Below are 14424 nucleotides of genomic sequence, written 5' to 3'. Positions count from 1 at the left end.
TCAGTGAGAGAATCTGGAAATATATATATATATATATATATATATATATATATATATATATATATATATATATAGCCTTACCAGGCTGGTAGGGTGACATCAAGAACATGCAGCACTGGTACTTCAACACACTTGGAGGAGCACACTAATTTTACAGTGTATGAGATACCTGGTGTGCACAAGTGGTATTGAAAGAAAAAAGATATCATAAAAAAGAAATAAGGGCGGCACGGTGGCGCAGCAGGTAGTGTCACACAGCTCCAGGGAGCTGGAGGTTGTGGGTTCGATTCCCACTCTGGGTGACTGTCTGTGAGGAGTGCGGTGTGTTCTCCCCGTGTCTGCGTGGGTTTCCTCCGGGTGCTCCGGTTTCCTCCCACAGTCCAAAAACACACGTTGGTAGGTGGATTGGCGACTCAAAGTGTCTGTAGGTGTGTGTGTGTGAGTGAATGTGTGTGTGTGTCTGTGTTGCCCTGTGAAGGACTGGCGCCCCCTCCAGGGTGTATTCCCGCCTTGCGCTCAATGATTCCAGGTAGGCTCTGGACCCACCGCGACCCTGAACTGGATAAACGGTTACAGATAATGAATGAATGAATGAAAAAAAAAGAAAGAAATCAGGAATAATAAACAAACAAACAATATATTTCTGACCATATATTAAAAGCCTTGTCTACTAGTCTAACATATGGTTTATTTATGTTAAAAACATACCTAAGGTACTGTAGAAAAATGTCTCAGGAATCAGGCAGTGAATTTATAAATAGTCTGTGTAATATGCTTTTGAAATTGTAGTTTTAGAGACAGTCACTTTTCAGACAACACCACTGTGAAAAGTTCTGATTGGTTTCTCCAGTACCTGTTATGAAATTACACTGAATTGTTTACATCAATTTCCAATTTTGAAAAAAAAAGATAAACGTCCTGCCTGAACGCTGCTGGCCATTCATGGAAAAAAAAAACCAAAACGTTTAATGAAATAAAAATTGCAGTGGATTACATTTATATGTGACGTACGGCCTGTGATATTCAAACCATGTTACTCTTCAATATGGATCCATTTCTTTAGAGTCATCATATATTTATTAAACTCCTGGTTGATCCCTATTTTGCTCAGTACACAGCTCCCTGTATAATCTCTATATGGGATTGTTGTAGAGAAACACAGGCTCTGACTCTGGCCTTTGTTTGATTTGACACTTCTGGCAGAGGAAACATTACACTGCTGTTGCATTCTTGGTGATTTGGCTTTGCTAAATAAGGCCTCCCTCTCGTGGCTTCTCTAGGCATCGGAGGGGCTCTTTGTGAAAACAAACAGAGGTTTTCTCAGGATGTGTGACGGCAAGAGCTCTCAGATTCCTTCGCCTTGTATGGATAAAGGCCTCAAAGCCTGGCTCTTGACCTTATTGGCCGAGTCAGGAGTGGGGAGGTGTGGAAAAGACGCCCAAACGTTAAACAAACATCTCGGGACGTCTGAGGAGCCGCAGCTGAGACTGAGGCGCTCACTTTCAACCCTCTATCACTCAACGCCAAGGTGAGGTTGGTTAAATATATGACCTTTCTGCTGATGTTGCTAGTGATGCATGTATTTTTCTGCTTAAACGTCCTACTGTTGTTTTATAGAAGTGTTTTGACAGAAAGGATTGAGGCTTTTCTATTACCATACATAGTGACAATGAATGGCTGGTGGCTATAAAATGTAACTGATTGACAAAACACATCCTGGGGTGCTAATACATGCAGCTCATTATTTATCTAAGGAGATTTACCATTCAGTAACTACTATGAATTTTTGATTAGTTATGATATAACACAGACACAGAGCACAGAAATGCCGACAAATGTACATATTTTAGTGTGTTAAACTTTCCCTAAGTAAATGAACAATGCATGTCATGGTGCGTGTATGTATTTATGATGATCCACACACTTCAGGTGTTTGATAACACGCCATTGCAGAAAGTGTGATGTGTAATCTATCATTTGTTGCATGTATGACATGGTGAATATAGGATTAATGTGTCATTTCTGCATTGCTTCTGATGTGATGCTATTTGTGGTCTGGAAAATAGCTCATATTGTGAAGAACATTTCTGCTGAAACACCTGCACCTGTAGAATGGTGGGAGCTGAATGGCTCTAGAGGATGTACTAGCTTTTATCCCACAGACAAATCCTCTTTCTTGTGCTCTGAGAGTAGTGTAATATAAGGGTTAGTTTCCCAGACAGTGATATGATTTAGTCCTAGGCTATATCTTCCTTTCAATGGAAAATCACAATTCAAAATGCTGTGTAGTCCAGGACTGAGCTTAACTCCTGTCTGGGGAACCACCCCTCGATGTCTAGAGTAACTCCTGTGGTGTTCCTGTACTGTTTAATGACTTAGATAATTAGCTACATTGCTATTTCTTTTAAATTGTGTATCCAACTGGTTCAAATCAACAATACATTTTCAACAAATCCTAAAAATAAACGGCCACATCTTACAATCTTAATTCTCCCTTGTCGCTCAACCTGATGAAACAGAATCAGTTTGTGTAGGTTAGAAGGTGCTGTAGAGGAAGCATATGTTAACCTTCACCCTGCTAGTTTGGTGGTACAGTGGGATTGGGGGTGCGCTGACTGTAAGTGGATTTGTCAATGAATAAATTAGGCATATAACTGGGTAAAATAATAAAAACTTACAATTTTACTGGACAATACAGTTCTGTGTTTTGGGATGTTACACTAATGTTAATGCATGCATTAACAACTATTAATTTTCTTTTAAAAGTTCCGACGTCTTGAGCCAAAATGTCTGCCGCCAAGCGTGCCAAGGGGAAGACCACGAAGAAGCGGCCCCAGAGGGCCACGTCTAATGTCTTCGCCATGTTTGACCAGTCTCAGATTCAGGAGTTTAAAGAGGCCTTCAACATGATTGACCAGAACCGTGATGGCTTTATTGATAAGGAGGATCTGCACGACATGCTGGCCTCTCTCGGTAAATGTTTACAACAGGAGGATAATATTACTCAGTATACCTTACATGTCCAAGTGTACACTCTCTTCTAATGAGGGAATTCAAATTAAGGTGCATCCATTGTTAACACAAAGATTTAGAATTTCATAGAAAAGCATGAACGGAATTGGGCTGAACATGAGCCTGAAGTCATGGCACGGTGGCCCAGCAGGTAGTGTTACAGTCACACAGGTTCAAGTCCTGCTCTGGGTGACTGTGAGAAGTTTGGTGTGTTCTCCCTGGGTCTGCGTGGGAGCTCTCACTAAAGCACTTGCTGAATGCAAACATATAAGTTTTTCCCTAAAGAATAGAAGCTGTACTTGCAAAAAAAAAGTGGACAATCTCCTGATAAATGGCTTTTAAATTGTTATGCATTTGCATTGCACATTTACATGGTATAGTGCACCTTTAATGCCCAGGGGCTATTTATATTTCAGGTTTATATTAATTTCCTATTACTTCATTGCTCTATTATATGCAATGACTAAATAATTTAAGGGGGTTCAAGTGTAAAAACCTGCACATCATTCTACCATCACATCAAAAGTAGTTTTTGTGTGACATTTCAAGAGCAAATTAGATGAAAAACACCCTGTGACTTGTAAGTTTCATTAAGTGAAAAACAAACTATTCAGTGCTTCTCATCAGTGACGATGTGTGCATGTTTCAGGGAAGAACCCCTCAGATGAGTACCTGGAGGGCATGATGAGTGAGGCTCCAGGTCCCATTAACTTCACCATGTTCCTTACCATGTTTGGAGAACGGCTCAACGGAACGGACCCCGAGGACGTCATACGGAACGCCTTCACCTGCTTCGACGAGGACGGATCAGGTAGCCCTGGATTTCCTGGATGGTCATGATCTGTGTTATAAAATTAAATGTCACATTGTTATTGGTTTACCATCATTTACCACCCAGCCATAGCATTCCCCAGGACTTGTAGAATTTTTAAATATAATCTAAACAATTTTTTAAACGTTGATAAGTCAAGAAATGTTTTGGCAATGCTTTTTTTGTGTCTTGGATTGGAGCTAAAACAATCATGCAGCTACATACACACAACATGTTGACATTAGCACATGCACTAAAAATAGAGCAATGAGGGATGAAATAGCTTCTCACTCCTGGGTTCTTGTGCTGAACTGAGCTGTGGTTTCTCTTTAAAGAGAAAAGTTAAAGCTGGAATTGTTTGTTCTGAACATGGCTGTTTAGACACAATACTACAACACTGTGTTGTTTTTGGTTTTTTGACCAAAGCAGGTCACATGCATTTCATTAAGACCACAGAACTGTGTTAACTTGTGGAAGGGGTAGAATAATTCCACTTTGAAATGCTTTATGTTCATTGTTATTTTAAAAAATGACTCCATGTTGACTCTATGTCAACTGTCAAGAGTTTAAAATGTAAAATTTCTGTGTAACTTTGGTGACTCTGCTACGTCCTTTTGATTTTTCACCCTTCTGTCCCCGAAGGGTTTATCCACGAGGACCATCTTCGTGAACTGCTGACCACCATGGGTGACCGCTTCACAGACGAGGAGGTGGACGAGCTTTTCCGTGAAGCGCCAATCGACAAGAAAGGAAACTTCAACTACACAGAGTTCACCCGCATCCTCAAACACGGAGCCAAGGATAAGGATGACATTTAGAGCACAAGCCTCGCAAAGATCAGTTACAATCAGGGCTTATGTGACAGTGATCAGAGTAAAAATGATTATCTGGGATCAGTGGCTGTTGTTTATATCCTGATGCCTTTTGACAGGGGAAAGGAAATGGTCCCAAATCAGCATTTCTACCCTGATGGCAATTTCAAATCTTACAGGAATGTTCCATCATTTTTCAAAATTATCTCTCTCTGTTGCATCTGTATCTGCGTGGAATCAGTAACAGAACAGAACACACACAAATAATAAAACTCAACAGGCATCTATACGTCAAATTTAATTACCAAACCTAAAAGGGCAAATGCAATAGATAGAAATGAGATTAGCAAATGTAGTTTTAGCACTGAATTAAAGAGGATTTTGCATCTAGGAAAGCCCAAGTCCATAGCTAAGTCTTATATCAGTTCAAAAACCCATGTCTGAGCAGCTTTATGAATGTAGCCCTTAAGTTTTGCTATGCTAATCATTTTATTCTGAAAGGCAAACCCTGTCCACTATGACTTGTACAGATTAAGGTATATTTTGAACATGACCCCACAAAACACACACACACACACACACACATATTCCTACCCCCACTCACTGTACTGCATACAAGGATAAAGATTCAATAAAGTAGCACCGCTTTGGTGTCCACAGTCTACCATTGTTGTTGATAATGAGCTAAGCTTCTTGTGAATGTTTGAGCTCACACGATTAGCTTTTCCTGTTTGGTCTGAGCACTCAGGGCATTTTACCAAAAACACCAAAGAATGACAAACTTGGCATGAGTCCAGGGGCAGCTAGGCGTTTTTAAATAAAGCCTGAGAAAAAAACTGAATAGTTAAAGTGGCATTATCAGGGCAATTTTACCAGTGAACATAGTACCAGAACCTTTAGTACCAGAACCATCAGGCCAGAACACAGTTTGCCGTTTGATACCAGAAATTAGCATTTGCAGCCTCAATGCTAACTGTATAAGCAAGTGCTTGCAGCTGAATACAAAGGAATTAGAACCATAAATTCCACTAATCCTGCTTTGAAATTACAGATAAAAATGCCATTCAATTGCGCTAATTTCAACCACTCGTGCATTAAAAACATTCCATTTATCTGTATCCCACTGCAAAATATTTCACTAACAGTTTTGAAATTCTACTCATTACTGAAGTGTTTTTGCGACCAAAGTTCGAGTGATTTGTCTGTAAAATCATTCTCTAGGGAGGGCATATAAACATGGCCAAGACTGACAGAATGTGAGTTATGTTTGTAACAGAGACTTGGTCTTTTTTAGGCAGGAGTCTTCTCAGGGAAAAAGCACTAATCAGTGTCCGTCTGGGCAATAGTTTAAGCAACACTTCAGTGTTTTCAGTCCAATCTGTTTTTAGCACAGTGTCGATTAGCCGGTTTGACGGTTTGCTTAATTCATAATTACCATTTTACGAAAAGGGTAAAGACTAAAAATACAAATTTTACAGAAATATTAATGTCAACTACTGCTTTTACAGAAATATTTGCCAGTAATTGTGCCATTAATGAAGTCACTAAAATGTTTTGTCAATTTAATTTTTATTAACCCAATTATATGGTAGTAAATAAGTAAATATGAATGCTACATACAACTGAAAATAGATATTCACTTTATTTATATACTCTTAGGATATGGATAGCGTATAAACATAACTTCAAAGTAATGCACTGGTAACTGCCAGACCATTTACCTGTGATTATGGGAACTTTGGTGTGTTGATGGTTTCCCAGTGTCAAAAATTGTGTGGTATAAAAACCTGCTTTGTTGTCCATTGATAAGAAAATCACCAAATATATCTGGACCGATAGCTCTTAGCACCAGGTCAGCGCAAAGGATGTTTTAAGTGACATAATCTTGGGTTGAGTTTCGGGGCAAAGCCAAGACGGCTAAAGCAAACAAAGCCATGATGTGGACGTCGATAAGCAGTAAAAGTCTTCCTGCAGGCCGGAGAAACGCCCTGTTTTGGAAACATTGTGTCAATTCAGAGAAACTCTGAAGTTAACCCATGCCTAAAGTATTAGAGTATTAAGTAACTGCTCCAACGCACTGCAGTTCAGAAGTCTGTGCTCTCTTATAATATTAGTCCTTACTACTTTACTCATATGATTTGATTAAAATACACAGTGGTATAAAATTTATAGATGTCCTCCAAATTTTAAGTAAAGAGCCTTTAAATAAAATCTAATGTTGTTGAGGTTGGAAGAAAGACCATCTGCATTTTGTTGATTTTTATTTATTTTTTTACATAAATAGAAAATATCAGCATCTGGGAGGAAATTGGAGCACCCAGAGGAAACCCACACAGACACTGGGTAAACACATCACTGTCACATACAGTCACCTGAGTCAGGGCTAAAACTCACATCTCAAGGACCCTGGAGCTGTGTGACAGCAATGCTAGCTGTTACCCCACTGTGTTGCTCATCTTCTAAATTAACAATTAAACATTAAAAAATAATACGCAGTTAATACAGAAAATCTTCTGAACCCAATACAATAAACCCACAATACTCCGGGGACCTGGGATTGTGGGTTCAAGTCCTGCTCCGAATGACTGTCTGTAAGGAATGTGTTATGTTCTCCCTGTGTCTGTGTGGGTTTCCTCCAGGTGCTCGAGTTTCTTCCCCTGGTCCAAAAACACATGTTGTTGGGGGATTGGTAACTCAAAAGTGTCCGTAGGTAAGTGTCTCTCTCACCCTGTAAACGACTGGTGCCCCCTCCAGGATGTGTTCCTTGAACCCAGTGATTCCTTATTTCTGAGAACAAAATTATAAGTGTAATTATACACAAAGGTATCAACTGTGATACCTTTCCTTTTTATAACTCTTTTAATTGTTTGGGAGCTGAAGATACAAGCTGTTGAAATCTTGCAAGTGGAATGTTTACCCATTCTGACTTGGATCAGTGGATCAGACAAAGCAATGCTGCTGGAGTTTTTAAAGCCCTCAGTGTCACTGCTGGACTGATAATAGTCCACCAACCACAACCATCCAGCCCACAGTGTTCTGTGTCCACTGACAAAGGACCAGAAGAAGACCAACACAAACTGTGCAGCAACAGATGAGCTACTGTCTGACTTTACATCTACAAAGTGGACCGACGAGGTAATCCACTTACACACCAACAAATGGGGATATGAAAGTATTGAGAGAAACAGCCTAACTACCATCTGTAAATGTAGAACTACAAAGTACTCCTGTATGGTCAGCGGCGCTGATAAAATGGACGAGTGTAGATACGAGTGTAGGGGTTCCTAATCCCGTGATTGTTCAGTGTACATGAGCCAGAAAGGCAGCAGGTAGAGATCAGAATGAAAAACACTGGAGTATTCCTTTAATTCAACCTTATAAGAGAGAATTCATTGAACACTGGAGATTCTTGCTGCACTGGAGATTTGCCAAACTGAAAGTAGATGATTCATGAATGTGTGTCCAGACTTGGGAAGACAGAGGACCGTCCATAGAATCGTCAAAACCAATGTCCCAAAAGTTTCAATATGATATTGTCCAAGTGTAGGCTTGGGATTCTGATGAGCTGAAAAAACAATGGCTTCGTCATTGTCTACAGTGTCTAGTTGTTTTTCGGGGGGATGGAAAGTGTCCCAGTGTTCCTCTAGAACAGCTATAAAAAAACAGCTCCAAACGTCTGCTGAAAAGCCCCGCAGTCATTTCTTTCATCATTGAGTCAATGCAAGCTCTAGCCCTATTAATTTTGGTGAGCTGATGGTAGATACTCCATCTCAAAAAAAAAGAGGCTGAGACCAAAGAAATAATCCAAAGGAACAAAGGTACTGAAGAGTTTGAAAGGGAGATATTGCTACCATGCAAGGATCTCAAATGTTGTGCTAACATTTGGTTAAAAAATATAGAACATTGTGTTTGATAGCTTTAGAAAAAGTAATCGAAAATGATCAAATGCCACACATGAATACACACACATACAAACAGAGAGACATACAGTATCTGAGGTAAAATGAAGGAGAAAAAAAAAAACAGGATTCTGAATGCTAACATTATTTTGACTTTGATTCCACAGTGTTACTATAAGCACATTTGCTGTAGTAAATGAACTGGGTATTAACTCAAGTTAGTGTAGCTTTGGTGACAAGAAAGATATATTTTACAAAACAATTGTACAGTTACAGCCATTGGAACAAGGACACAGCAATTATCAAAAACTTGTAAATGTGAACATTCCCTCTTGTGGAGAATTTCCAGCCTGTTAAAACAAAAATATGTGAGCCAGTGAGTGAGGTACAACCCGGGAACATGAGATGCTTTAAACATGGTATGTTTAAAAAAAATGGCAAAAGTAAATAATTGTAATGAACAGTGGCTGTGTTTTAAAGCTAAGGGTGCAGCGCTGTCTTCTTCACTGTTTCGTGGCTGAGGGCTGAGAAATGCACCTTTCTGGAAATTTCTGTGACTTTGAGTGACCCACAATCTTCACTGCAGAGATTGAATATGGCACACTTTTTTTAAAGAAAAGAATTATGACATTCTATGCAAGACTATAATTTACTTAAGGGAATGCCAATTATATCGAAACATTTTAGATACAGGACTCACACGACTTGTTGCTCATCAGTGTAAAGACACCTTAAATACTTGTCAACAGTCGGCTTAAAACGGCATCTTGCAATACAATACGGCATCTTAAAACAATTAACAGTCTGTGAGACTGTCTGACACCAGGTCTCCAGGATCTGACATAACACCACTGATTTAAGAGGCGGAATCGTGTGTAATATTCAGCCTTTCAAAAGGCTGTGGTAGTGGTATCAAAATTTTAGTGCCCCAGTTGTCTCCTTTATTTAGCACTGAAGCTAACGTGTAAGGCTACGGTAACGGTTACCTCAGAGCATGTTATTGTCCCTTGACCACGGTGTTATACTGTGTGTAAAAACGGAAAAAAGTACTGATTAATTTTAGGTTTTTTATCGTAAATATTACTAGTCAAATCACATAAAATACTACATGGCTAATGTGCTTAGCTTTTAGTTCAAACTGAGGAATTGGGTACAAATAAACCTTTAACACACACCGAACATCTTTCAAATAAGGCTTCTCTGCATTAAAGTGAACCCTGTACTGTCTGACATTCTCCAAATTCTCAGGTTTTGTCACTGTACAACATTGTACAACTGAAATAAACGATGGCATTATCAAGTAGTTCTTTCATGAAAATGAAGTCGGAAACATCACAAAACAACCATAAGATCAATAACGCAATGATGATGATGATAAATCAGTGTAGGCAAATATGAAACTTTAATATTTCTCTGGACAGTGAAACATCTTTTGTGCAGGCAATATATTACAACAAAAAAAATATACACTTTCTGAAGGCGACTGCACCCCCCAAAACAGCTTTTCTCAGTCTTTACTAAAGAAAAAAGGAAATGGGGCTCTGGAAACGTGGAATAAATCTGTGGAAGTCAGTCATATCCTCTCCAATATGAGGCGAACATGATGGTGATAATGGGATGTTTATTAGCTAGGTCACCTGTAACCAATAAACAAGGGTGAAATTCTGACACATTATCTCAGTCTCACTCGGGGTCAGCTATGTATTGGAGCTTAAATCCAAATTAAATGATCCTTAGCTAAATAAGGTGTTCTTAGCTGTTTTTATAACCAAAGAGGGTACATTTATTGCCTGCGATTGTAGTCTAATCTAAAAGTGTTTCAGGTGGTTCCCTCAGCAACCTGACCTCAGAACTGCTCGGCCTGATTTGGTACAGAGTATGACTTGCCAATGCCATGAATTTGGTTATATCCAACATAATGGTTTGGAATGAAGCTTCATTCACAAGTTTACAGTTGAAACGCCCCATGTATCACTACAGCCGCAATCAAGAAAGTATCAGAGAAACTAGGTGAACTGCGGGCCGGAAACTGGCAGTAATCTTGAAACAATGAAAAACCTCCTGATGGACATCAGATTCCTGCTCAAATGTAAGGAAAATGTTGTGTAGAATTGCAGCTTCAGAACTGTCAGATAATATCTTAAAAATTACATTAAGTATATGCCACAGAGGCTGTGAAAAGTCCTTCCCGGCAAGTCCAGCAAAATAAGTTCACCTGCAGTGCTCATTTTTATGAACATTTGGACACCAGTGAGATTTTGAGAGTTCATGTGAAAGATTCAGATTGAAAATAGAGCACATTTCCTGTTGACATTCAAACACCAAAGTCTGTGCCCAGAGTAGTGGTAAAACCAGAAGTGTTTTAGTAGTACACTGGCAGGAGGGGAAGACTTGCAGTGACTCTTTCTGTGAACATGGTCAACAGTTTTGAGCAATTAAAACATTTAAAATTACACTAATGTCCGAATATTTGTGCACATCTGCTCATCTTCTAAAATGAAGAGTATTAATATGTTTTTTCTTATTTTATTTTCCAAGAGGATTTGATGTCATTCTGCCACAAGGACATTAGTGAAATCAGGTTCTAAAGCTGAGCAGCTGTTTGTCACAGAGGAATGATCGAAGTGGGGACCCAGGTGATTTAGCTCAGCCAAACCTGCTTATGCAATTCAACTGCAACTGTTTCACACACACCTACATTCATAAAGCACAGGAGCAAGGAATCAGTGTGAAAAAGCACACGTAAAAATCAAGGAATGATACCAACAGACAACAGCAAAAATAAAAATGAACTAAGAACACTTAAATAAAAACTAATTACAAAAATGTAAAGAAAAGATTGATCTAAGAGATTGTTCTCCATTTCATGAACTAATTTACTTTTACATATTAATCAGTCATAAAAAATAATTAATGTTCAGATTTCAGACTTTAGGCCTGTCAAAACGAGTGTTAAAGTTTGTCTGGGAGACAGACTGCTGTGTGTGTGTGTGTGTGTGTGTGTGTGTGTGTGTATGCATAACAGGGATGACCATGTTGTGCAAAAACTCATTAATGGAGTTAAGTGCATGAAAGTTAATGTTTCACAGTTGAAACATCTCCCACTGCTGCAAGTGCACACAGAATTCAAGTCTCTGGAGTTCATAAAAATGAACACGTCATTAAAATAAAAAATAAAAAACTACAATAAAACATGAATAACATGTATGAAAAGTTTCTTTCCCTCCTCAAAATGCTGCACTTGCATTAAGACAGCAGCCACCAAACTGGATAGTCCACTGTTTTCTATGAAACAGCAATGAGAGATCTTTCTCAACTTTTCAATTTCACCACAGTGGCAGAGAATAAGTCACTGTGTGCCATGGGCACTGAACCTCCCATTGTTGACACCCATGCATTCCCAATATTACACTTCAGAAAGTGTAGAAGCCTAGGCATCATCATGTTTTCTTTCCACACATTAAATAAACAGACATGACTAAAGCTCATCCGACTTCTCCATACCACAGTCGTGTACCGTTATGAAGCATGGAAGTCTCTCCCTCAAAATCTTCTGTGAAAAGCACTCTTTTTAACAGGAATTTTCAAGTATGGCGTACCGTTTCTGTATCAATAACCTACACAATTCTAAAGGCTTGGGCTGATGAAAACGTGGAGTAAAGTAATCCTTCATAACATTCATATACTCAGGTGGCACTGAAATGCATCAGTGAATTGTATATATGGCCCTATAACATGCAAAAATCTGACTGATTGAGACAGAAAATGGAAGAAATAATAACAAAAATAACAACAGGGTAAGTAGAGGAAGACCGTGTCGATGAAAGAATACCAAGTGCACACGTGCAGAATCCTGAGTGCGTGCTTTTGTAGCCGATTCAAAACGAGCGTAGCTGATGGGGCTGCTTTGAATTGCATGGAGTGACTAAAGGGTTTTTAAATCGGCTCCCTAAAAACACACATATGCACACACGTACGCACACACACACACAAACATAATGTGGCGCCTCTTCGTCAAAGATATCAACACAATTTACAGATGAACAATTTTTTTCTATGTATTCCATGAGATAATTACAGCTTGTTATAATAATACCTAATATAACAAGAATAAAGACAGTAACAAACATCGCATGGGTTCTTCTGTGGCTTCAGTCACAGTTTGCTTTTTTTTTTCCTTTCTTTTGTATTGTATTAATTTTTTGCTGTGCTCCATTCTGTTTGAAGAAAAATATATACTTATGTATGCTATGTGTGTGTTGACCACCTCTTTGATCTGCCTCTGGAGACCACACGTGCGTGTCTGTGTGTCCATGCCTGTGTTCCATTATAAAGAGGCGTCTGCAGGTGTCTCTGTGTGTGTGTGTGTATGTGTGTGTGTGTGTGTGTGTGTGTGTTTCAGAGCCGTGTCTGGGCTTCGGGGACATAGATTTCAATGCTGTCTGCACTCTCTGTGGCTGAGTTTTGTCGCTCTGACACTGCACGTTTGGCGGCCATCAGGCGTTTCCTGGCCTCCTGCCGCTGTTTGTCTGCAGGTGACTCTCCAGTGCTCTTCTCCTTCACTGCAACTGGTTTGGGCTTTAGAGCTTTCTTCGGCGTCGCTGTGGATGGCTGCTTTTTCTCCTCCTGAAGACAACATGCACAAAAATGTGATTGTTTACTACTTTTTAAAAACAAAACAAAACTAGATTTATGGAAGTGACTGTTATAACATTTTTCTACACAGTGCAGTTCACATGAAATCAAATAGCCCCCAAAAGAATAAGTCAATTCATTACAGAACAGGTCCCACACGAGGGCAGCCATTACATTAGGCTTGGTACTGAGACTGTCATACATCCAGGCCACTAGGTGTCAGTACAATGGCTGTTTTATAAAGTAGAATCATTAAAGACAATGACACACTGCTCCTTTCTGGCATTTTTCTCTCATTAATACCTTTTTGTTGCTACTTTCAGACAGTTTCCAGTCATTAGACTTTAGCAGGTGGAGCTCATCAAACTTCATACTGATGTCCTCTATAGAGAGCTGCAACAGGTCCCAGAATCCAGCCAGATCCTGAGCTGTAGGTCGCGGCTGAGCGTTCACATCCTGATACACAACCATACCAAAACACACATTGTACAAACATTTGAACATGTTTAAAATACTCTTTAAAAATACCTCATTAAATCTTTTAAACCTGGGACTCTTAGGTCAGCCCTGGAATAAAAGAGCTATATTGCATTTAACACCATTTTAAACGTGAATCAGAAACTATCACAATACATTATAATTAAAGGCTGAATGTATGGAAAGATAAGATAACACAGCTTCAAACCACAGGAGGGTGCTCTTACACAGTTCAAACTCCACGAAGCCGACGTCATATGCAGGGAGTCCATGGCCCTTTCTATACATGTCTCCTGAATTTATCATTTAACTTGTGGTCTTTGACCTTGTAAAACCTAAAAACCATGAAGGCTTTCAGAAATGGTGCTCTGACTACATTGGATTATATAAACAACACAATTCGACCAGGTGTAGGATAGTGAAAGTATAACTACACCACAGTTAGTTCAGACCCTGCAATGTGATTGGCTGAGAGATGTTCCAGGAGTGCCAATATTGCACAATAACATATAATATGTAATAATATGTAACCTAGCAACGACACCAGTGCTTACAAGACAGCAGTGGGGTGCCTGGACGTTTTCTCGACTCCACAAATCAACATGTAGTGATACTTCTTGAAATATTCTCCAAAAAATGCTGACAAATTCTTGTTATCTTTTTCAGCTCAGCCTAGACAGCAAGTTTGAAAAGTGACGTTAAGTGTTATGGGCGCAGCAGGTAGTTTCGCAGTCACACAGCTCCAGGGACCTGGAGGTTGTGGGTTGTATTCCCGCTC

The 14424-nt window shown here is 39.4% G+C and overlaps 2 protein-coding genes across 3 annotated transcripts in view; one reads left to right on the top strand and one right to left on the bottom strand.

Annotated features, from left to right (window-relative positions):
• Nucleotides 1–1381: 1381 nt before the first annotated feature.
• Nucleotides 1382–5295, top strand: myl9a (myosin, light chain 9a, regulatory). Of its 2 annotated transcripts, none has more exons than XM_066672742.1 (4): nt 1382–1528; nt 2767–2973; nt 3662–3823; nt 4466–5295. In XM_066672742.1, exons 2-4 carry the CDS (start codon nt 2787–2789, stop codon nt 4639–4641), a joined length of 525 nt encoding a protein of 174 aa, XP_066528839.1. In that variant the 5' UTR covers nt 1382–1528; nt 2767–2786; the 3' UTR covers nt 4642–5295. The 2 variants fall into 2 exon arrangements, with proteins under 2 accessions (XP_066528839.1, XP_066528841.1); XM_066672744.1 differs by having other exon boundaries at nt 1407–1533.
• A 1750-nt stretch (nt 5296–7045) lies between these two features.
• dlgap4a (discs, large (Drosophila) homolog-associated protein 4a) overlaps nt 7046–14424 on the bottom strand; it is a 133922-nt gene continuing 126543 nt past the window's right edge. Inside the window, exons 12-13 of the mRNA XM_066671085.1 lie at nt 13473–13625; nt 7046–13160 (exon numbers count right to left, since the gene is read on the bottom strand). Coding sequence (XP_066527182.1) covers nt 12933–13160; nt 13473–13625 — 381 coding nt within the window. The 3' untranslated portion in view covers nt 7046–12932. The remainder of the gene's footprint in view (nt 13161–13472; nt 13626–14424) is intronic.

This window comes from Hoplias malabaricus, chromosome 5 (genome assembly GCF_029633855.1).
Source record: "Hoplias malabaricus isolate fHopMal1 chromosome 5, fHopMal1.hap1, whole genome shotgun sequence".
Classification (NCBI taxonomy): domain Eukaryota; kingdom Metazoa; phylum Chordata; class Actinopteri; order Characiformes; family Erythrinidae; genus Hoplias; species Hoplias malabaricus.
Note: the sequence above shows the minus strand (reverse complement) of the source record. Positions and strands in the feature narration are given on the sequence as shown.